We start from the raw sequence: 17,919 nt of genomic DNA, 5'->3' as shown, positions 1-17,919 counted from the left end.
TGATTATTATTTGTATTTAATTTTTATGTATTTAAGGATTTTGGGATGGCTGAGGAGTTTGCAACAAAAGCACTGGAGCTGAAACCCAAATCCTATGAGGCCTACTATGCCCGTGCAAGAGCTAAAAGAAGCAGCAGGTAAACTACTCAGCAAAGCTCCCGACCAGCTTCTGTGATGGTGGTTGTTGCTGGTGAGATATGCGGTCTGGATCTGGTAAAACAGCGTCTCACTTCATTATTTCTTCCATCCGCAGGCAGTTTACGGCGGCCCTGGCCGACCTGCACGAAGCGGCCAAACTGTGCCCCAATAACCGGGAGATCCGCCGTTTGCTGGCCCGAGTAGAGGACGAGTGTAAACAGATGCAGCGTACCCAGACTAAAGGAGCCCTCGCCGGGGCTGCAGCTGCCTCCAGCCAGGCGTCAGGAGGACACGAGTCTGATCAGGAGCAAGACGAAGGACAGGTTGACCCTTCAGAGCACAGTCTTGCCAGGAGCATGGAAGGACAAAGAGACATCCTGGAAGAGGAGGAGGAGGAGGAGGAGGAGGAGGAAGGCCCTCTGCACGACAGGACGACTGAAGCATGCTGGTCACACAACAGTTATTCCTACAACAGAGTCTTACCTTCTGAGTCCGCCAGCAACAGTTTAGGGCATCAGAGTCAGACCCCCAGCTCGCCCCCAGGCCCCAGCAGGCTCCCCCCTCATCGGTATCCTCGAGAGCACCGGGAGGCACTGGCCCAACAGGGCCTGGTCCTGCAGCCCACCAAGCAGGCCCAGATAGTCAAGACCAACCAGCATATGAGCGCCATGCAGGCTGGCGGAGGGCCCGTGGGGGGCCGGGCGGCAGGGGCCAAGTCTCAGTATGCTCCCTCCAGTCCCTTGCCCAGCCGACACATGTCCAGTATGCTGAAACCGGGCCCAGGCATCGACATCAGCCCACTGCCGCCACCAGCTGACGAACCCGTCTACGGGAACCGCGTGTCGCTGGCGACTGCCTCCATCTCCAAGGGTCACAGCTGTGACAACGAAAACCTCCATTCCTCCCAGGCTTCCTACTCCTCTAGCAGCAGCTCCAAGGGTCTGGGGCAAGACAGGTTGTCTGCTCACTCTGCATCCTCCCTGGATGGGTTAGCCTGCTCTGGTCCTGGACCTCAAGAGAACCACACTGACCCAGAAAAGGAAGGGTTGTGTGGTGCGGTAGGGTTGCAGGGAGGAGTCAGCAGCAGTAGCATGCGCGTGTCCAGTTCCACCAGCAGCCTGGCGTCCAGCAGCAGCCTGTCGGACAGCGGCAAGCTCGGACCCGATGTCCGCGCCAAGATCTCTGATAAAACGAAGCACAGCCAGCAGGCCGGCTCTGCAGCGGAGTACAAACCCAGACCTTTCATGGGTATAACTGACAAGACAGCACGCTTTCAGCAACACCTCCAACAGCAGCCGCAAACTCAGCAGCAGCAGCAGCATCACGTGTTGCAAAGTCACCAGAGCGGCCGCAGCTGGCTGAACCACTCGTCCGAAGGTGCGGTGTGTCACAACATGCCAGCAGTGGGCCTGCTGCCCGTCGACTGTGAGCTACCTTACACCAAAACAATGAGCACTTACCAGGAGCAGCACAAACCTCCACCACCTCAGGGTGCTATGGCAATGAGTAGCTTACAAAACGGCATGCACGCCAAGGAATTCACAGAGAAGTTCTGCCAAGCCACCAACTGTTACAAAGAGTCCAAGCCAACACTGGCTATGTCGCACACTTTCATGGACAGTAAGCCCAAGCAGCCTGGCTTGGCCCGAGATAATCCTGCCATTCACGTAACTTCGATGAAACCAAAGCGATCATTTATAGAATCGAATGTGTAGCGACGTTTGTTTTATCTCTCGTACGGTCCACAATGCACACAAGCAAAAAAGAAGAAAAGAGGAAAAGTTGTTTTCATTCTTTTTTGTTTTTTTAAAAACCAGCCCCTCAAAGTCTCACATTTAAGCCTTGTAAGAAGTGCGGCGTGCAAGCAGTTTGTTTGCCTGTGTGAATACAGACTGCAGACAGTGCACTGAACGCTCCAGATTTTTCTCCTCCCAACCTGTCGTTTGTGGCTGTCAGCCTCTGTTACATGACAACATGTCCGCCGTCGTTCAGCCAACCAGGAGACATTGCACTGAAGGAAGTATTTGGACATGTACTGTACAGTCCTCATCAACGTAACCAAGACTGTAAGCACTTTATACACACTTAGGCCGCTTAAACAACGTATTCAGTTAAAGTTTAATGTTATTACAGAAGAGCTTTGAGTTAGTCAGATGGGGTTTGAACTGGTTCATTATGTCCGTGGTGCTGATGGAGGAGAAATAAGGACGGGAGAGTCCTCAGCGAAGGTGTAAGAAAGTCTAAAGGACGGGCATTCCTGTGTTTTACGAAGGATGTTATAGATCCTCATGTTGTGTATATTATATAAATATGTACTTTTCCTTCTTTTCAGTGAAGGTCTATATTAAATGTATTGACAAGTTCAGACTTGTGTATTTTGAGTTTTATGCACAATGTTGTTCAAATGGTGTTAAAAGTTCTAAAGAAAAAAGAAGAAGAAGCATTTGTTAAATGTGTTTGTACATTACATAAATCACCATTAACATCAAATCCTTTCTGTATTTGCTTGTTGTTGCTGTCTAGTTTAATTTATTTACGACGCAAACGGCTTGGTTAATTGTAAGAGCAATATATTTTATATAGTTATTTTTGCACAGCTACTAAGACATTTTATGATTCTCAATAATGTTGAGTTTAAGTGCATGCTACAATTGCAATTTATATTACAGAGTAAAAAAAATAAAAAAAAAATAAAAAAGCTATAAAAGCAGAAATGTTTTGGGGCACAGTGCCATCAGCTCTATTTTAATATGTACGTTAAATGCAATTGTTGCCATGTTTTCAGTATTGTGAGCTTTATTAGCTGTGATCACATACTGTAATAGTACATTACTGCCATAGCCACCATGGGACAGAGAAATAAAAACCCACTGAGGCAAAAAAACCAAAAAAAAGGTCTGATTTCATTGTAAAACAAAAGACTGCTGGAGTTAAGCGAACATTTAGTAGTTTGCTCTGAACTTTACCAGGAGTGTAAACAACATCGTTCGGATGTTTGGTCACTGCAGAGACACCAAAGGAAGCGAGTGCAACGGGTCGATGAAGTGCGTTAAGTACAGTGTGCTGAACGAGTGGGCATGGACTGATTTCACAGCAGGAAAAACGTGACGTTAACAACAGCAGCAGAAATCATTAACACACACGAGTTTCTTGCCATGACGTGTGAAAACAGTCAGGCCACGTTTATGCTTTTATATTAGCGGTAAAAGCCTTGAAATCAGTGTAAAAGCTGTATGAGAGCAAGGCTGTGACGTTTTACTGATCACAGATTGAACTTCTTACTTTTGTGTTATTTCCCTCCACACTGACCCAATTTAACCCAACAGTGAAAGAAAGCTAACGTGACACAGAGTACGCAGTCAGGAACATTTTCTGGGCAATTAGCTGTTGATTTATCCGAGACCTCAACATCTGATTATTTTGTCAAATTTGATTGAACAAAACTCTAACTATCAAATAATTCCTTCTGTCAGTGAAGAGCGGATCCTGTTTAACGGTGAAGTACCTGTTGATGAACAAGCTAAAATGAGCCGCCATCTACTGGCTCGACTTCCATCGCGCTATTGCCATCTTCAGAGACCTGTTGGGGGTGAGGAGGGTGGTCTGCAGGGGCAGGTTCGTCATGGGACTGGTTTTGTTCTTGCCCCTGATCCAGCTCTCGATGGAGTCTCGCTCATAGGAATAGCCATCTGCGGAGCACACGTATGAAACTTTATATACACTGAGATAATAAAACACTTTATGTTGGAGGGAAAAAGAAAAGACTCGAGCATTTGTCGTCTAACCTGCAGCAATGACTGGATCCTTCATCAGCTCTCTGGTGATTGGACACAGAAACTCATCTGGGGCCTCTGAACCGCTCTGTTCCGCCTTCAGGGCCTCGATTTTCCTCATGAGACGACCGCGAAGGCCCACAGACTCTGAGAAACCAACACGCTGCTCAGTATTCTGCTCAGCACGACTGCTAAATCACATGCAGGGCGATTTTCTTTTTGCTTAAAACGTAGTGAAGCAAAGATTATTTTTTGAAAAAAAATCCAACATTAGATCATTAATTTATCATCAAAACCAACTCAATTCTTATGTTAATGCTATTCCACTAATGGTTTTCCGCGAAGCCGACAGCGAAGCAAAGACTTTGTCCTCTTGGACCTCCGCTCAGTCCGTCTGTGCTGAGACACAAAGAGACAGATGCACTCACTGTGTGGTAATGACTCCACAACTCAGGCAAAGTGTCTCTTCCCTGAGGACTTTTCAAAGTTAACATCTCTCATTATTATACTCAGGAATTATACTCCGGGGTATCAAAACAGGAAAATCACCACACACACACACACACACACACACAGCTGCACGTCTCTTCCCACTGACAGCACCCTTTGAATATGTCATCAGCTGCAAATTTCACCACCAGCCACAAAGGAGGGAGGACCTTCAGAGCCACACATGCTTTGGTGTCAGAGCCAGAGATGCAGTGAGCGAGAGCTGCTGCTGCTGCTGCTGCTGCACTATCATTTTCTGGCCCGCGTACTTCAAATCCTGCACAGATTCACTCTGAAATACGCTGCTGTCATGAAAAGACGTCATAACGTCTCCTCGTCACTTTGTTCCGTCCGCCTCCCCGCCTGCCTTTCACTCCTGTTTCTGAGATAGTTTAAAAGTGTTGCACACTGTAAAACCTGTCTACTGATTTCATAGCACAAGAACTGTGGAAAGAGTCGCTCATTTACTATTTCTTTTAAAAACTGGGTCCAAAATACCAACTTTTAATGGGATAAAAACTGGCTCAACTATTGAACTACTGTGAACATTTTTAATTCAAAATTTAAAATTGGGAGATAAATATAATCAATAATGCACACTATAATCCTTTTTTATTTATGTATTGGCCCAAAAGTAAACAAATTTCAGCATATCGAATCTAAAATTTGGAATCAGCCTGTAAAATAATCCACCTGTGCAGAATGTAAACTTTCCCATTTCACAAACAAACAAACAAATATGAAAAATAATTTTTAAAAAAATCTCCCTGAATAAATTACCACTGACCTCAGTGTCCTGATTGGTAGCTATCAGTCCTGGATGAGAGATTCACAAAGAAAGTGTCTGAGCTGACTCACATGTGCCGAAGATGCTGAATAAACATCTGGTTTCAGGTTCACGTTAATGACTTTGGAAATTATGTGACGAGTGGCCGACCAAAAAGGGCTGATTTCTGGAACAAGTGATAAGACTGTGGCTTCGAGCTGCGCCTGCGAATTTAAGACGTGTGGGAAAGAGTGTGTCTGATTTATTTTAGTTTTAGAACAACTGAGTTTGTGTAGTAGTTTGACTCGGGTTGAACTCTCTCACATTATTTAAACATGTACGCACTCGAACGCTCCCTCCTGTATGTCACGACGTGTTCGGATGCACCACAGTCAGCCTCCCACAGACTGAAGAGATCTTCACAATCAGCCGCTGCACGCCGAGGACGAGCTATTTCGCTCCCTGCAGCAAACGGCAGCTTGTGAGTCTTAATTTTACATTCATTCACAGAGCAGGAAGTGATGAAGATGGCAGGGAAAAAAGCATTCAAGTGCACACCACAAAGACTGCGGCTACTTCCTACCCTGAACTCGGAGCCCTGAAAATCCCGCATTCGAGCTTAAAGGAAAACAGACAGACGCCGCAGTGGAGGTCTGCTGTCGCAATCACAAATAGCTTGGATGCGACGGGGAAAAGTGGTTGTGCTTAATCAAAATGACTTCTCTCTGTGAAACACGCTGAACCCATTAAGTCCCCTGATTTGTCCACTAAACTAATCCTGGAGAGGGGAACTGCACTTAACAGCTGTATGGGCTTTAAGATTTCCATAAGTTCCTGCGAGCGTTCAGAACCATACAGTCCACTTTACATTTAGATTGATAATTTGATGAGACATTACAATAAAACTGCAGAATGAGGTTGTCTCTCCACAGAGATACACTAAATTATATCCGAGAGGAACTTTTCTTTTTCTTTTTTTCTTTTTTTTGCCCTCCCCCTTACTCAAAGATTCATGAATATTTCATCAAGGGAAGTGCACTGAATCTAATTTACTCTGTGTGTGTGTGTGCTGTGTGTGTGAGCGTGTGCGCGTCTACGTACGTGCACAGATTTGCACAAACGGCTGCATGGAAAATGATAGCTGTTAGTTGCACAGCACAAAACGGTCAGGAAATCTGTGGCAATCTGCTGTTTTCGTCCTCATTCTGCAGTAATGATGGGAGCTGCTCTCCAAGCTAAACGCATGGAAAAGAGAGGCTCAGTCCATAGGACAAGCTTTGCATAACTGAGCAGCAGGCAAGGGAAGTTGGCTTTACTTTTGCTGTCGACCCCCCCCCCAATGCGTCTGTCCAATTAAAGCAAACACAACAAACGACAAAAGGGCGTTGTTGTTTTGTTGTTGCATGATTACAGTCACCACAGTCAGAGTGAGGACACTTTTCTAAGCATCACGGCGTTCAAAATTCTGCCAAACCCCCAAAACCTGAACATAAATTAGAATTCAAGATGTGCTTGGCTGAAACCACCAAGAACTGAAATATGAACTAGAAAGCCCTCACACTGCTGAGGACACACAGAACGCACAAGGTTAGCAATCCCCTGAACGAGTTATTGCAGAAATAAAAATTAATTAGGTTTTAATCTGGATGAGTCGTGCACCTCATGCATATTTCTGACCAGGTGCACGGCGGTTTTCTAAAGAGAGGAGCGTGAGAAACCTGAGGTTTAACACTAAAATAAAATTCATTTTGGATTTTGGCCAGTTTTGCTGACTGTTTTTGCAGGATCTATAAAAAGCCAATCAAAAAGGTGCACTTAGGAACTGTGATTGATATTATTAATATGTTATTTAACTTGTTTATGTTCTTCTTCTACATCTGAAGTGTAAAAGAAACCATAGATTATAGTTCTGATGACTGATGATGACGACCGACAATTATGGATGAATTAATGATGGATAAATCTGGTATTTCAGGCGCCATAAGTGGTCATGTGCATAACGGCTGTGGTGGAGAACTTGCTACACAAACTGAAACGGATTCTTTGTTGTTGTTGTTTTTTTTGGACATTAACAAGTACAAATGTGGTTACAAGCATCCATTCATGGCTGCCTCAAGCCTCAGAAACATTAAGCGCTTCATAAAGACACACATGATGGCGCCAACGACACCAAAAGCTCACCACTTGTTCCTGGGCTCATGACTTTCTACCAAATTTAACTGTAAGTTTTCCTGCTAACTTGAAATCATACACCCAGGGATTTAAGGTGCGGTACGACACCTTTTCACTCACATGCTGAGAGTTAGTCACTGTCAGGCAGGTTAGCTTAGCACAGCTAGCCTGGCTCTGTGCGAGGGTAACAAAATCCACCTGTGAGCACCTCCAGTGCTCCCTCATTAAATCGTTCGTACAAAAACCGAAACTGTAAAACAGTCAGGCTGTCAGGCTGAACTAATCTCAACATCACAAACGGATAAAAGAGCGGTAACAATGTAACTCAGCAAGTACGTCTATTTCCAAAAGCGTGAAACTTCCTGCAAAGCGTAAGTGCTTTAGGTGGAGCTAATGATGATGCAGACATGGTGGGTACATTGTTGCTGCACTGTTGGCGTCCACAGCGTGTCCACCCACAGCAGGGAGCTTAGCAGCCTAGCAGCAGTTTGCACAGTCACTTTCCATACTGAGACCTTGGACGACCCTGACTGGACTAATCTTATTTTGAGAGGGATTATCATTGTTTGTGACGTAAAGGTCATCCTGTGGGGTTCTGTCCTCACAGCGTGATTTGTGATTGTGTAAGCAGATAGAAACGCTGCAGCCTCACGTCCCGAAATCAGATCACCAGGGTTGAGGGGAAGAAAAAATAAATCAGAGCATCGATAAAAAGCAGCTTATATAACGCTATCCGATTCGGGCTTGTCATGTTTTAGGATCAAATAGTAAATCCCTACAAAAACACTGGATCCCAGGGTCCCTGTGAGGGTGTGTATGTGTGTGTGCCTAATGTACATGACTGTGTTTTATATTCCGTCCTCACCAATTCCCAGCTCTGCCGCCGTGTCTTTGCTGATCCGGCTGAGCTCTGCTCCGTCAATGTTGTTGGTTTTAAAGACGCTGACGAGCTCCTGCAACCCTTCATCGCACAGCCAAGCCTGCACATCCTCCTCTGACCAATCAGCAACCAGCAGCCTGGAGTGACCCGGCAACTTCCTTCCTGCAAAGCATACAACAGGAAGGGAGGAAGTGCTCTGCTATTATCTCCTGCAACAAAACTTATCTGATGCAAACAATTTCCCCTCACACTCAACTGGAAAGGACACACTCCCTCGGTGCGTGACGACCACTTTCCTGCGCACACACACACACACACACACACAAAACACACGGATCCCTGACCTACAGAAAAAAAAAAGAAAATTAAACCCAGTGTTGTGTTACTTCAGACTGTATCAGCATGCAGCTCATCAAGTTCCTCACGACACCATGGCATTGAGCAGACATCATTTATCATACAAGGCCAAAATAAACTGGCCTGTTGTGAGCCAACTCGGCTAATGACACCTCGCAGCAGCCTCATGGTTCCCATCGCCCATCATTAGCCACATGAAGGATGACCCGTGAAGACTGGGACGTGTTGCTCATTACTAGTCTAACCACGTTAGCCCACCCCCCCACCTCTTCCTACCTCTGCTGGCCTAATAACCAATGCATATTTTCCTCCAGAAAAGACTGGGCTTGGAATTGCCAAAATGCATTTTGATAACCCCAACATGTACAGAAGTAAGATGCTCTTGGAAATCAAAACTTGCGTCAAGGCCAAAGTGTCTGACCGACACAGCTAGCCGCTAATGTGGCTGCACCGGAAATACCCATAACTGTCAACATGGGCCAACGTAAAGGTAGGTATCCATTAAAAAAAAAACAAAAAAAAAACAAACAAGAACAAAAGTAAATTAAACTAACATCGCGTTGTCATTTTCCTTTTCCTGTACTTTGGCAAGAGTAAATCTCTGAAAAACAGAAATCCTGCCCCAAGCACAGTTGCACTGAGTGGAAGTATCAGTTTACTGGGTCTGCACGACAGTGAGCAGAGTAACACCACCTCCTCTCTGCAGCCTTGGCTGATAGAGTGTGGAGTCTCCCAGTCTAGGAGGCTGAGTCATGGAAACACAGAGCCAAAAGCATGAAAAGCTCACAGAGCTTCACTGCAGACTGGGACAGCTCACACTCTGCTGTCTAATTACTTGGACAAATGCACACATGAAGTCCTCTCTCTACATCACCACCATTATTTCCAGATGGTCTAAGTTAAACACGACAAAGAATTGAATCTACTAATAAGTGCTGTTTGTGGAACTTTAGCCTGATAGCTTCTTCAACTGAGCCTCAACTGTTCTCAACCTACGGTCCCCAACCGACGTTCCCTTATTACTATTAATAGTGCTGCTATTTGGGTAAAATTTGAATTTTAAATATTACTACAGGTTTATATAGAACTGGATGGTTTAGGGCCAACATGTGTCATACTTTTCTGATCCACTCACACATAATGAACCATCCAGACCTCTCAGTTCATCTGGGGAAAGCTTGTTCACCGAGCCGCCATCAAACACCACATGGTGAAGCAGCGCTAAGTTATTAGGTGCTCAGGAACTTCCAGAAACACTTGAGGCCAGCTCCAATAATTCATTTAAAATCCAGTCCTCCACTTCCTTTCACGAAGACCCTGCTCACAAACACAGGTGTTCCCCATCACTTTGGCTAATTGGAGCTTGAAGCTTCAGGCTGATGCTGGGTGGAGTTAGTTAACCTTAACCCACGCGAAATCACTCGACGCCACCAAACGCTGTACGCTTGTAAGAATGATAAGAGGGTAAGTTGTCCTGCCCTAACAGGCCCAACAGAACTACACTGCCAGGACAGCGAGGACGATGTCAGTCAAGCCCAGTTTGTGGAGGTCTGAAGTGAGGCAAGTGTGGTTGATCTGTGGTTGTGAAGGAGGTTTCAATGCAAATTTGAATTATTTAGTCACATCTCGCACTGCACTGTATTGTTTCTATTCCGTTTTATTCCATTTTAGCTTATTTTTAAATGGTATTCTTAATCAAGTTTTGCATGCAGGCTTTTTTTTTGTATGCAGCACTTTAAAGTGCTAGAGTTCTCGCCGAGTTTGAAAGTGCTACACAAAAGAGTCCACAGCTAGCAGCTGCGAACGGCTACTCTTTAGCTTTGGCTGGTGGTTGGATGTAGGTGCTAACATCAGTTCGATAACACAATCGTGATTAGCACGTATACATTTTTACTATGTTGACTGCCTTCATAAAACATGTTAGCATGCTAACATATGCCCTAACCCTAACCTTCTAAACCCTGAAGGGGGCAAGAATGTCTGCACCAGATCTGGACCAACAAACTGACATCGCCATCCAAAGAGTCAGCTAGCACGGCTAAAAAGTTTCTTATTTATTTATTTTTTTTAAACCAATTTTATAGCGGTGAATGGGCCTGGGGAAATTGTTGAGGCAGACTGACATGTCGATTTTGATTTTTTTTTTTTTTTTTTTTTTTTTAAGGAGAGATTTAACTTATTGAATAATGGCAGCTTGATGTTTTTAAACCAGAACTCTAAAGCACTAAATGGTATACAGACAGGACCAACACAAAAGCATAGGAAAAGTCTTTCAGCACATACAAAAAAAAGGCAACAGTGCACTACATGGAAATTAAACTGTATATTTGTATATGAAGAAAAGATGTTTTCAGTGGACCAAAACATTATTACTGATTACTGATATCTGAACCAGTTCCATTCGAATGAAACAGCAAGGTTTTTCAGCTCAAAGAGTAAGTGTGAGTGATGCTTTTATTTACCTTGGCACACTGTCTGACTTGATTCAGCTGCTGCAGAAAAACATAAAAGGGAATAAGTTTAATATGTGAAAAGGAAGAAACAAGATTAAAGGAAAAGGGACAGGCAGAGAAAGAAAGAGGTAGCATTAAAAGAAAAAAAGCAGCTCTTCACTGATATGAAACTTGCTTTGTCAACATCAGCCTGTCTAATGGCAGAGGGGGAGCAGCCCTGATGAAGCCTCGAGGCCTCCAGATGTCTGACGATTGCACCTTCTCATTCAGTGTTCCAAATGTTTTATTTCATGTTGAGTTTTGAGAGGATTCACCTCCATAACAGCAGCTCTCCGAGGCTCAGTGGTAGTTTGCCCTGCCGCACCAATAAACATCAATCACAATTCCTCCTCTAGACTCTGCAGCCAGACAGCAATGCATGTGTAATGGGAGCTTCTCCTGCTGGATGCCTCCCAAAACACTCTTCTGAGGAGGCTTTGGCGTTCCAAATGGCTTCTGGGCTTTGAACCACTGCTAACAGTCTGGTTTTTTTTTATTTTTTATTTTTTAAAAAAAGAGGAGTGATTGCTCATCTGTAGGCACCAACCTAAACAGTTCTTTGTTAAGTATTTACCAGTTGCGCCGACTCCATCTCCCATTCGCCACACGTTCACCGTTCTGTCCATGGAGCCGGTTGCAATCCACGGCATGGTGGGAGACACAGCAACGGCAGTCACGTACCTGCAAAGAGGAGGAAGAGGAGCAGAAATGCAAAGTGTGTGTATGTGTGTGTGTGAAAGACTAAAACTGGCACAGGAAGAGATCAGCCCCCCCCCCCCCCCGAAAAAAATAAAATAAAAAACTCCAGTCTTAGATCGTACAGTATCTTAAATCCTTTCAAGCACTTCAAAGCGCTCTGCTGGTGCCTACCTGCGGTGCCACTTCAATGACTGTCTGGAAAGCAGCGCTGAAGTATATACTATTGCATCATTGCACCCAGTGTTTCTGGGAAAAACTAATCAAGCCAAAAAAAAAAAAAAAAAAAAATCACACGTTTTGATGTGAACTCTGAGACTCCTGTTCTGCTGCTTTCCTGATAGCCACAGAGATTGCATGGCGGCGGGAGGTCAGGTTATTTACCTGTCGTGCTGCTTCAGAGTGTCAAACAGGGTTCCCAGGTTCTGTAAACAAGGTGCAAACAGGAACGCTTGGTATCTCTGTGTTTACAGTAGCTGACATTTACTGTTTAGAAATCTCCTCTGACACAGTTAACTGAAGCAGCAAAGCTAAACAAAACATTGACATTTTGTGAGCGTTTGTGTGTGTGTGTGTGTGTGTGTGTGTGTGCTTTACTTTACTCACCGCATCATATATCGCAACACTTTTGTCCACTGAGCTGTTGAATGATCAGAGAGTAAAACAAAGTCAGCTTCATTTGCCTGCATTCGAATTACAGAAGAAGAATAATAATAAAGGAAGAACACACACACACATTACTCACATGCGTCTAAGCACTACAAACAGAACACAGATTTATGCTTGATTTGAAGCCATAAACAGCAGAGGGACACCAAAAGGCAGCTGAAACACACAACAAAATGCGCTCCTCCTGTGGCCGACTGAGGGAACAGCAGGATCAGCGCTCAGCAGTGGCATCTGCTGTTTACAGCACAGAAGAAGAGAGAAAATCTTCTAAACACGAAGGAGAGATTAATTTCAACTTCGTTTGTCAAAGGAGCGAGTGATTTCACAGCAAACAATCAAAGAAACGACCTTGCAAAGCATAAGCCTGACAGGCACAAAGGTTGTTACTCAGCTGCTGCTCACACGCGTGAAGACAAGAAGAAGACGATTTATGTGTTGGCGAGTGTGTGTGTGTGTGTGTGTGTGTGTGTGTGTGTGTGTGTGTGTGTGTGTGTCGTACCCCGAGACGATCAGCTCTCCGTCTGAGGAGAAGGCGCAGGACAGAACTGGAGCCGACTGGCTGGTGAGGGCGTGAAGCAGCTTCACGACAAAGACTGAAGGTCAACAACACACACACACACATGGAAAAGGTCAGAGCTCAAAATCAAATAGTCTGGATTTGTTCCATCAAATCACAAAATAAAGAGAAAGAAAAAATCAGTATCGGCGTCTGTTGAGCTTCCTCTCACACTCAGAACTTTGTCAATAACTCCACTCCTCCGTCTTGCCGGCTTGCAGCTGTGCCACCTGCTGACAGCTGCTTGGAAACAAAAGATTTTCTCCTTTGGCAATAAACCTGAGACATTCACAGCCCCTCACACACAAAGACACTCGGGGAGTACAGAGACATAATTCACTGAGCAATAATTCCATGTGCCAAAACTAATTGGTCCGTAGCAGCGCTTAAATGATCAGCCTGTAAACACATCTATCAAATTTAACCTTTTTCTTGTTCTCCGTTAGAGTAAAAATGCTGTTTTCCTGCTCCGTGGGAGGCTGATTTCTTATTTGCATGCATGTTCATTGTGTGATGTGAAACTTCATAGTAAAAGAGGGGACGGGGAGACCTGATTATTAAATCAGAAATTTAATTGAATGTTTGAGACATCAAAATAAAACAAATGTGATTAAAAGGCATCAACCTACGCTGCTGGGCGAAACGAAAAGTCTGCAAAACTGACAGCATGAAAGAACTCCCCACATGAACCTGAATGAGACCATTTCCTCTGGATATGGAGCCATAAAAATATTGCTAGAAAAAGTAAGCAGGGAGTAGAAAATGTACCATGCAGTGATCGCAGCTTCAGAATTGGCCCCTTGGCTTCCCTGAATCATCCACATTTGATTCTCTCCCTCATTTAACAGTGAAAAAAGGAGGCTGAAGCATGCGGTCCTCTTGCAGAGATGAGATAAAGTCGAGCTTCTGAGCAGAATACGTGAAAGACTGCATTTCAGAGAAAGGAAACGAGGACAGACATTGTTCTGTGTCCTTCTACAAGCTGCTCAGATGAAAAAAATCCCCGTGGGGCCCAGGAGGTCACCATGTGGGACACATCGCATCCTCCCCAGAAACAGCCGTTACCACGGCAACGTGTCTCAGGAACTAACAACACGGCGTGTTCACAAACTAACAGAAACGCAGTCTGCAGGCCATGCGAGTGTACGCAAACTGTTCCTGTTCTGCTGTCGGCCGTACAGGATTATGAATGTCACAGTGGATATATGCATACACACACACACACACACACACACACACACACTGTCCTCTGCTGCTGCTGCCGTATTTCAGCAGAATGTCTACAAGTGATCCATTATTAATGAGTCAGTCTGTGGCTGATTTATTCCACACACTAATAAAATTCTTCTATTCTGCAGAGAGACTTCAAGGTTAAAGCAGTCAGCAGGTTCTCCCTCTCTCTCTCTCTCTCACTCTCTCTCTCTCTCTCTCAGGCGATATGGCCTACCTGCTCCTTCACTCTGGGAAACAATCCATATCTTCAGCTGACTGTCCTGGCCACAGGAGGCCAGTCGAAACTCCGCACAGCAGTCATCTGCACAACAAAAACAGCCTCATTCTCTCTTTCCAAATGTTCACGCTTGACTGAGTTTAACAACAAAAGGAGACCAAGACAATCTGGTGGTCTGTTTGGGAAATGTGACCACACAAGGCAAAGCGTCTTTTACACTCTACGTGATGCAATATAGCGTTTGGATTGAAGCCAGACTCCCTGAACAAAAAAAATTTTTATTCCATTCATATGTGGCAAAAAAAGTACAAATTCAAGTAGGTGTTTCCATTTTATGTGACTTTATATGCTCCACTACATTTCAGAGGCAAATCTTCATTTCTGCTCTGCTACATTTATCTGACAGCTTTGGTTACTTTTCTGCATCAGGAAAAGTTTAATCATTTTAGATTAACCCACACAACAGTGTATGTCAGTATTTAAAAGAGCTGAACAACATGTGCATTAATGCAGCAGTGATACTCATCCAAAAGCAACAGAGAGAATAAGTTAAACACTGACAGGGAACGATTTACTACACAGTGAGTACTTTTACTTTTGATACTACAAGCCAATTTTGCCGATAATACTTTTGATGGATTATTCCGCTGCTGTTACTTAAGTAAAGGATCCCAATATTGAAATCTAAGCAGTTCTTTTTAGTTGAACACTAAAGGATTCTTTCACCCAAAATCACAAAAGGCTGTGAATAAAAACTGAAACATTTCTTCACTCAACCGAAAAAATAACCGCAATGAAAACTGTGTGCACCCGAGATGCTCTTAGTTTATTTTATCTATAGTCAATAAACAGGCAAACCACCCGTGAGTCCAGACACCTCAGCAAAAAAAGAATATGGAATTTTTTTGGCTGCACTGACCCTTTACACACCAAAGAACTCACCAACTTTAAACTGGGGAGCAAAGCTGCAGCAGGTCACTCCCAGGTCGTGGGCGTCCTTCTCAGCATGCAGCAGCCTGACGTCCGAATCCCAGAGTTTGAGGTCGCCGCCGGTGCAGCCGGTCGCAAACATCTGGCCGCAGGGGGAGAAGCAGCAGGCCACGACACTGGCCTCGCTCACGGAGCTGCACCTGTCGGCAGCAAGGTGAGATTAACAGCAGCGAGGCTCTCCAGTAAACAAGGAGCAGGACTTCATGTAGAATAGTTTAACAAGTACTTTGAACCATATGAGTGTAAGACAAGAGACCCAGCAGACCTGAAGGTAAGCAGCAACAGTTGGCAAAAAAAAATCACATAAAAGAGAGTGAAAGACAAATTATATAAAATTAATCCTCACTAAATTTCTTCTGAACAGGTATCACCTTGCTCTACACTGGTGAACCAAAGGCAGGCTCCTGAAGCAATTCTAATCTTTCTGTAGGAAAAATGGTCGAGTTAATTCAAGAACAGGACCAATTCAGGACTAATCCGAACAGGGTCTGAGGAAGCCAAATTGAGTTGCAGCTGAAAGGCCCAGAAAACCTGATCTTTTTTGATTTTTTAATCATGCAGCTTCTTACTGTGAACAAACGGCTTCCAAATGAACAGCGCAAATGTCACACGTCTCTGTGAATTTTGTCCTACGAGACTTGAACTGAACCTGATGCCGGTGTGAGACCACTATTTGTTTCTGTTCTGGTTCAGACCCCTGTGAGAAACGAGCAAGAACCTCCTGATCAGACATGGTCAAGCGGTCAAGTCGGAGCAAATTAATAGTTAGGATGATTCTGATGATCGATCAGGACTTTTTCAGCAAAAGTGTCAGGGATTTACTGGTTCGAGCTTCCTGGATTTCACACCTTTATTCTATGTTAGAGTAAAGTGATTACTGGACTGCTGGTTGGACACTACAAGAAATTTAAAAATGTAACCTTTGTTTTTGTTTTGTTTTAACCATTTTCAGATACCATAAGATTAAGAATTAAGTAAAATTTGTATCCAGCAGTGACAGGTGTTTAAAAAGGAGTTTTAAAACTGCAGAGGGGCTTTACACTATTTCTAGTCCCTCAGTTCAGGAAACACTCCTTTAATGGTGAAAGCTGTCAGTGCGGCTGCGGCTCCTGCCGGGTCACACCGTACCTGCGTAATGTCTTGGACGGGAAGTCCCAGAGCGCCACGGTGCCATCACAGGCTCCAGCCAGCAGGAGGGAGGAGCCTGGGGACAGCGCGCACGCTCGGAGCGGACTGCGGTCCGGGTGCTGCAGCACCGCGGCCACCTGGCCTGAGTCCGCGCTCCAGGCGATGACGCATCCGTCCGTGGAGCAGCTGATCAGGAAGCTGCCACAAGAGCTGAAGCAGCAGCAGTGAACCCCGTAGCCGTGGCCGGACAGAGGAGAGAAGGGAAGCTCCGAGAAGTCAGCCGCACTGTACACTCGGATGGTTTTATCACCGGAGGAGGTGGCCAACAGAGATGGAGAGAAGGCGCAGCAGCTGACCTCGTCTGTGTGGTGTCGAAGAGTGACACTCAGTGACACCATCTTGTGATGTTGTAGCCGATGGAGAGGTTCGCTCACAAGGTGGCGCAAAAAACGCTCAAATATCCGCCTGTGAGACGGAAGGGGAGACTGGAGCGCAGTGGGAAACACCTGACGGGAAGCTGCGCACTGTGACAGCCAGAAGTTTTCCTGAAAGCAGAGTGGGGGGACAAAACTGCGCACAAAGTGTCCTGCTGCGTCGTGGACAGTTTGTGAGGCACTTCCTCCTGCAGCTCGGCTGTAAAGTCTTATCTGTAACAGGGTCATGTCGCTGTTATCAGGCATGTGACGCCGAATATTACAAGGCACACAACGTTCATAGGTCGAGTTTTATTTTTAGGTGGCTGCTTTTATTTAGTTTAGTTATTATTATTTTTTTTAAATAAACAAACTGATCCATTTGAGTAGGCTTACAGAAAATGACTCCATTATTTTTATTGCCAATAAAATCCAAAAGCAGGTCGGTAGTGATTATCACCAAGTATTAACAAATGAATGAAGCATTTTCTGTTGTAGCTGGTGGAGGCTAATTTTAACTGCTTTACTCTCTCTTTAAAAAGATGCTTCGTGTTTTATTCGATCAGGTTAAGGGTAAAATCAGCAAATACAGAGGCAGGAATACAGAAGACCAAATACCCCAAAAAGTTGTGCTTGCGTAAATGTACTTTTGTGACATTACCTTAGAGATAAAATGAAATTAACTCCATTTCAGACCACTTTGGTGTTAAGCCAATAACAATCAAGTGTTCCGTGATTCAGAACTCGATAATAACAGTGAGCCTACATAACAAAGATAGTGAGGGCCTGTTATTCTGAAAAACTGGTTTATTTTTTTATTTTTTTTTTATCTGTGCCACACACCCACTATTTAAAAATAATATTCCCACAAAAGTTGCTACTCATTTCACAATATTCATAATATAATACAGTTACTTCAAGTCTTCTGTCTTCAGCTGTCTTGGGACACG

At 44.5% G+C, this 17,919-nt stretch overlaps 2 protein-coding genes across 4 annotated transcripts in view; one reads left to right on the top strand and one right to left on the bottom strand.

Moving 5' to 3' along the window:
• tanc1b (tetratricopeptide repeat, ankyrin repeat and coiled-coil containing 1b) overlaps positions 1-2,628 on the top strand; it is a 96,654-nt gene extending 94,026 nt beyond the window's left edge. For all 3 annotated transcript variants that reach the window (XM_046403470.1, XM_046403468.1, XM_046403467.1), the window contains 2 exons: positions 37-137; positions 254-2,628. In XM_046403470.1, coding sequence (XP_046259426.1) covers positions 37-137; positions 254-1,853 — 1,701 coding nt within the window. In that variant the 3' untranslated portion in view covers positions 1,854-2,628. The remainder of the gene's footprint in view (positions 1-36; positions 138-253) is intronic.
• A 69-nt stretch (positions 2,629-2,697) lies between these two features.
• LOC124066740 (WD repeat, SAM and U-box domain-containing protein 1-like) lies at positions 2,698-17,615 on the bottom strand. Its single transcript, XM_046403471.1, has 11 exons — positions 16,557-17,615; positions 15,381-15,568; positions 14,436-14,522; positions 12,932-13,025; positions 12,370-12,403; positions 12,148-12,188; positions 11,642-11,748; positions 11,038-11,067; positions 8,204-8,380; positions 3,924-4,058; positions 2,698-3,827 (listed from the first exon to the last, which is right to left on the bottom strand). The coding sequence occupies exons 1-11, from the start codon at positions 17,234-17,236 to the stop codon at positions 3,676-3,678; spliced, it is 1,725 nt and encodes a 574-aa protein (XP_046259427.1). The 5' UTR covers positions 17,237-17,615; the 3' UTR covers positions 2,698-3,675.
• Between the last annotated feature and the right edge of the window lie 304 nt (positions 17,616-17,919).

The sequence above is a fragment of the Scatophagus argus genome, chromosome 11 (genome assembly GCF_020382885.2).
Source record: "Scatophagus argus isolate fScaArg1 chromosome 11, fScaArg1.pri, whole genome shotgun sequence".
Lineage (NCBI taxonomy): Eukaryota > Metazoa > Chordata > Actinopteri > Scatophagidae > Scatophagus > Scatophagus argus.
This window is presented reverse-complemented; position numbering and strand designations above follow the sequence as displayed.

Coding starts and splice junctions, on each gene's coding strand:
- LOC124066740 (XM_046403471.1), bottom strand. CDS start 17,236: ATGCCTGATAACAGCGACATGACCCTGTTACAGATAAGACTTTACAGC. Junction 14,523..15,380: donor TGCTCCCCAGTTTAAAGTTG/GTGAGTTCTTTG, acceptor TTTGTTGTGCAG/ATGACTGCTGTGCGGAGTTT. Junction 12,189..12,369: donor GTGTTGCGATATATGATGCG/GTGAGTAAAGTA, acceptor CCTTGTTTACAG/AACCTGGGAACCCTGTTTGA.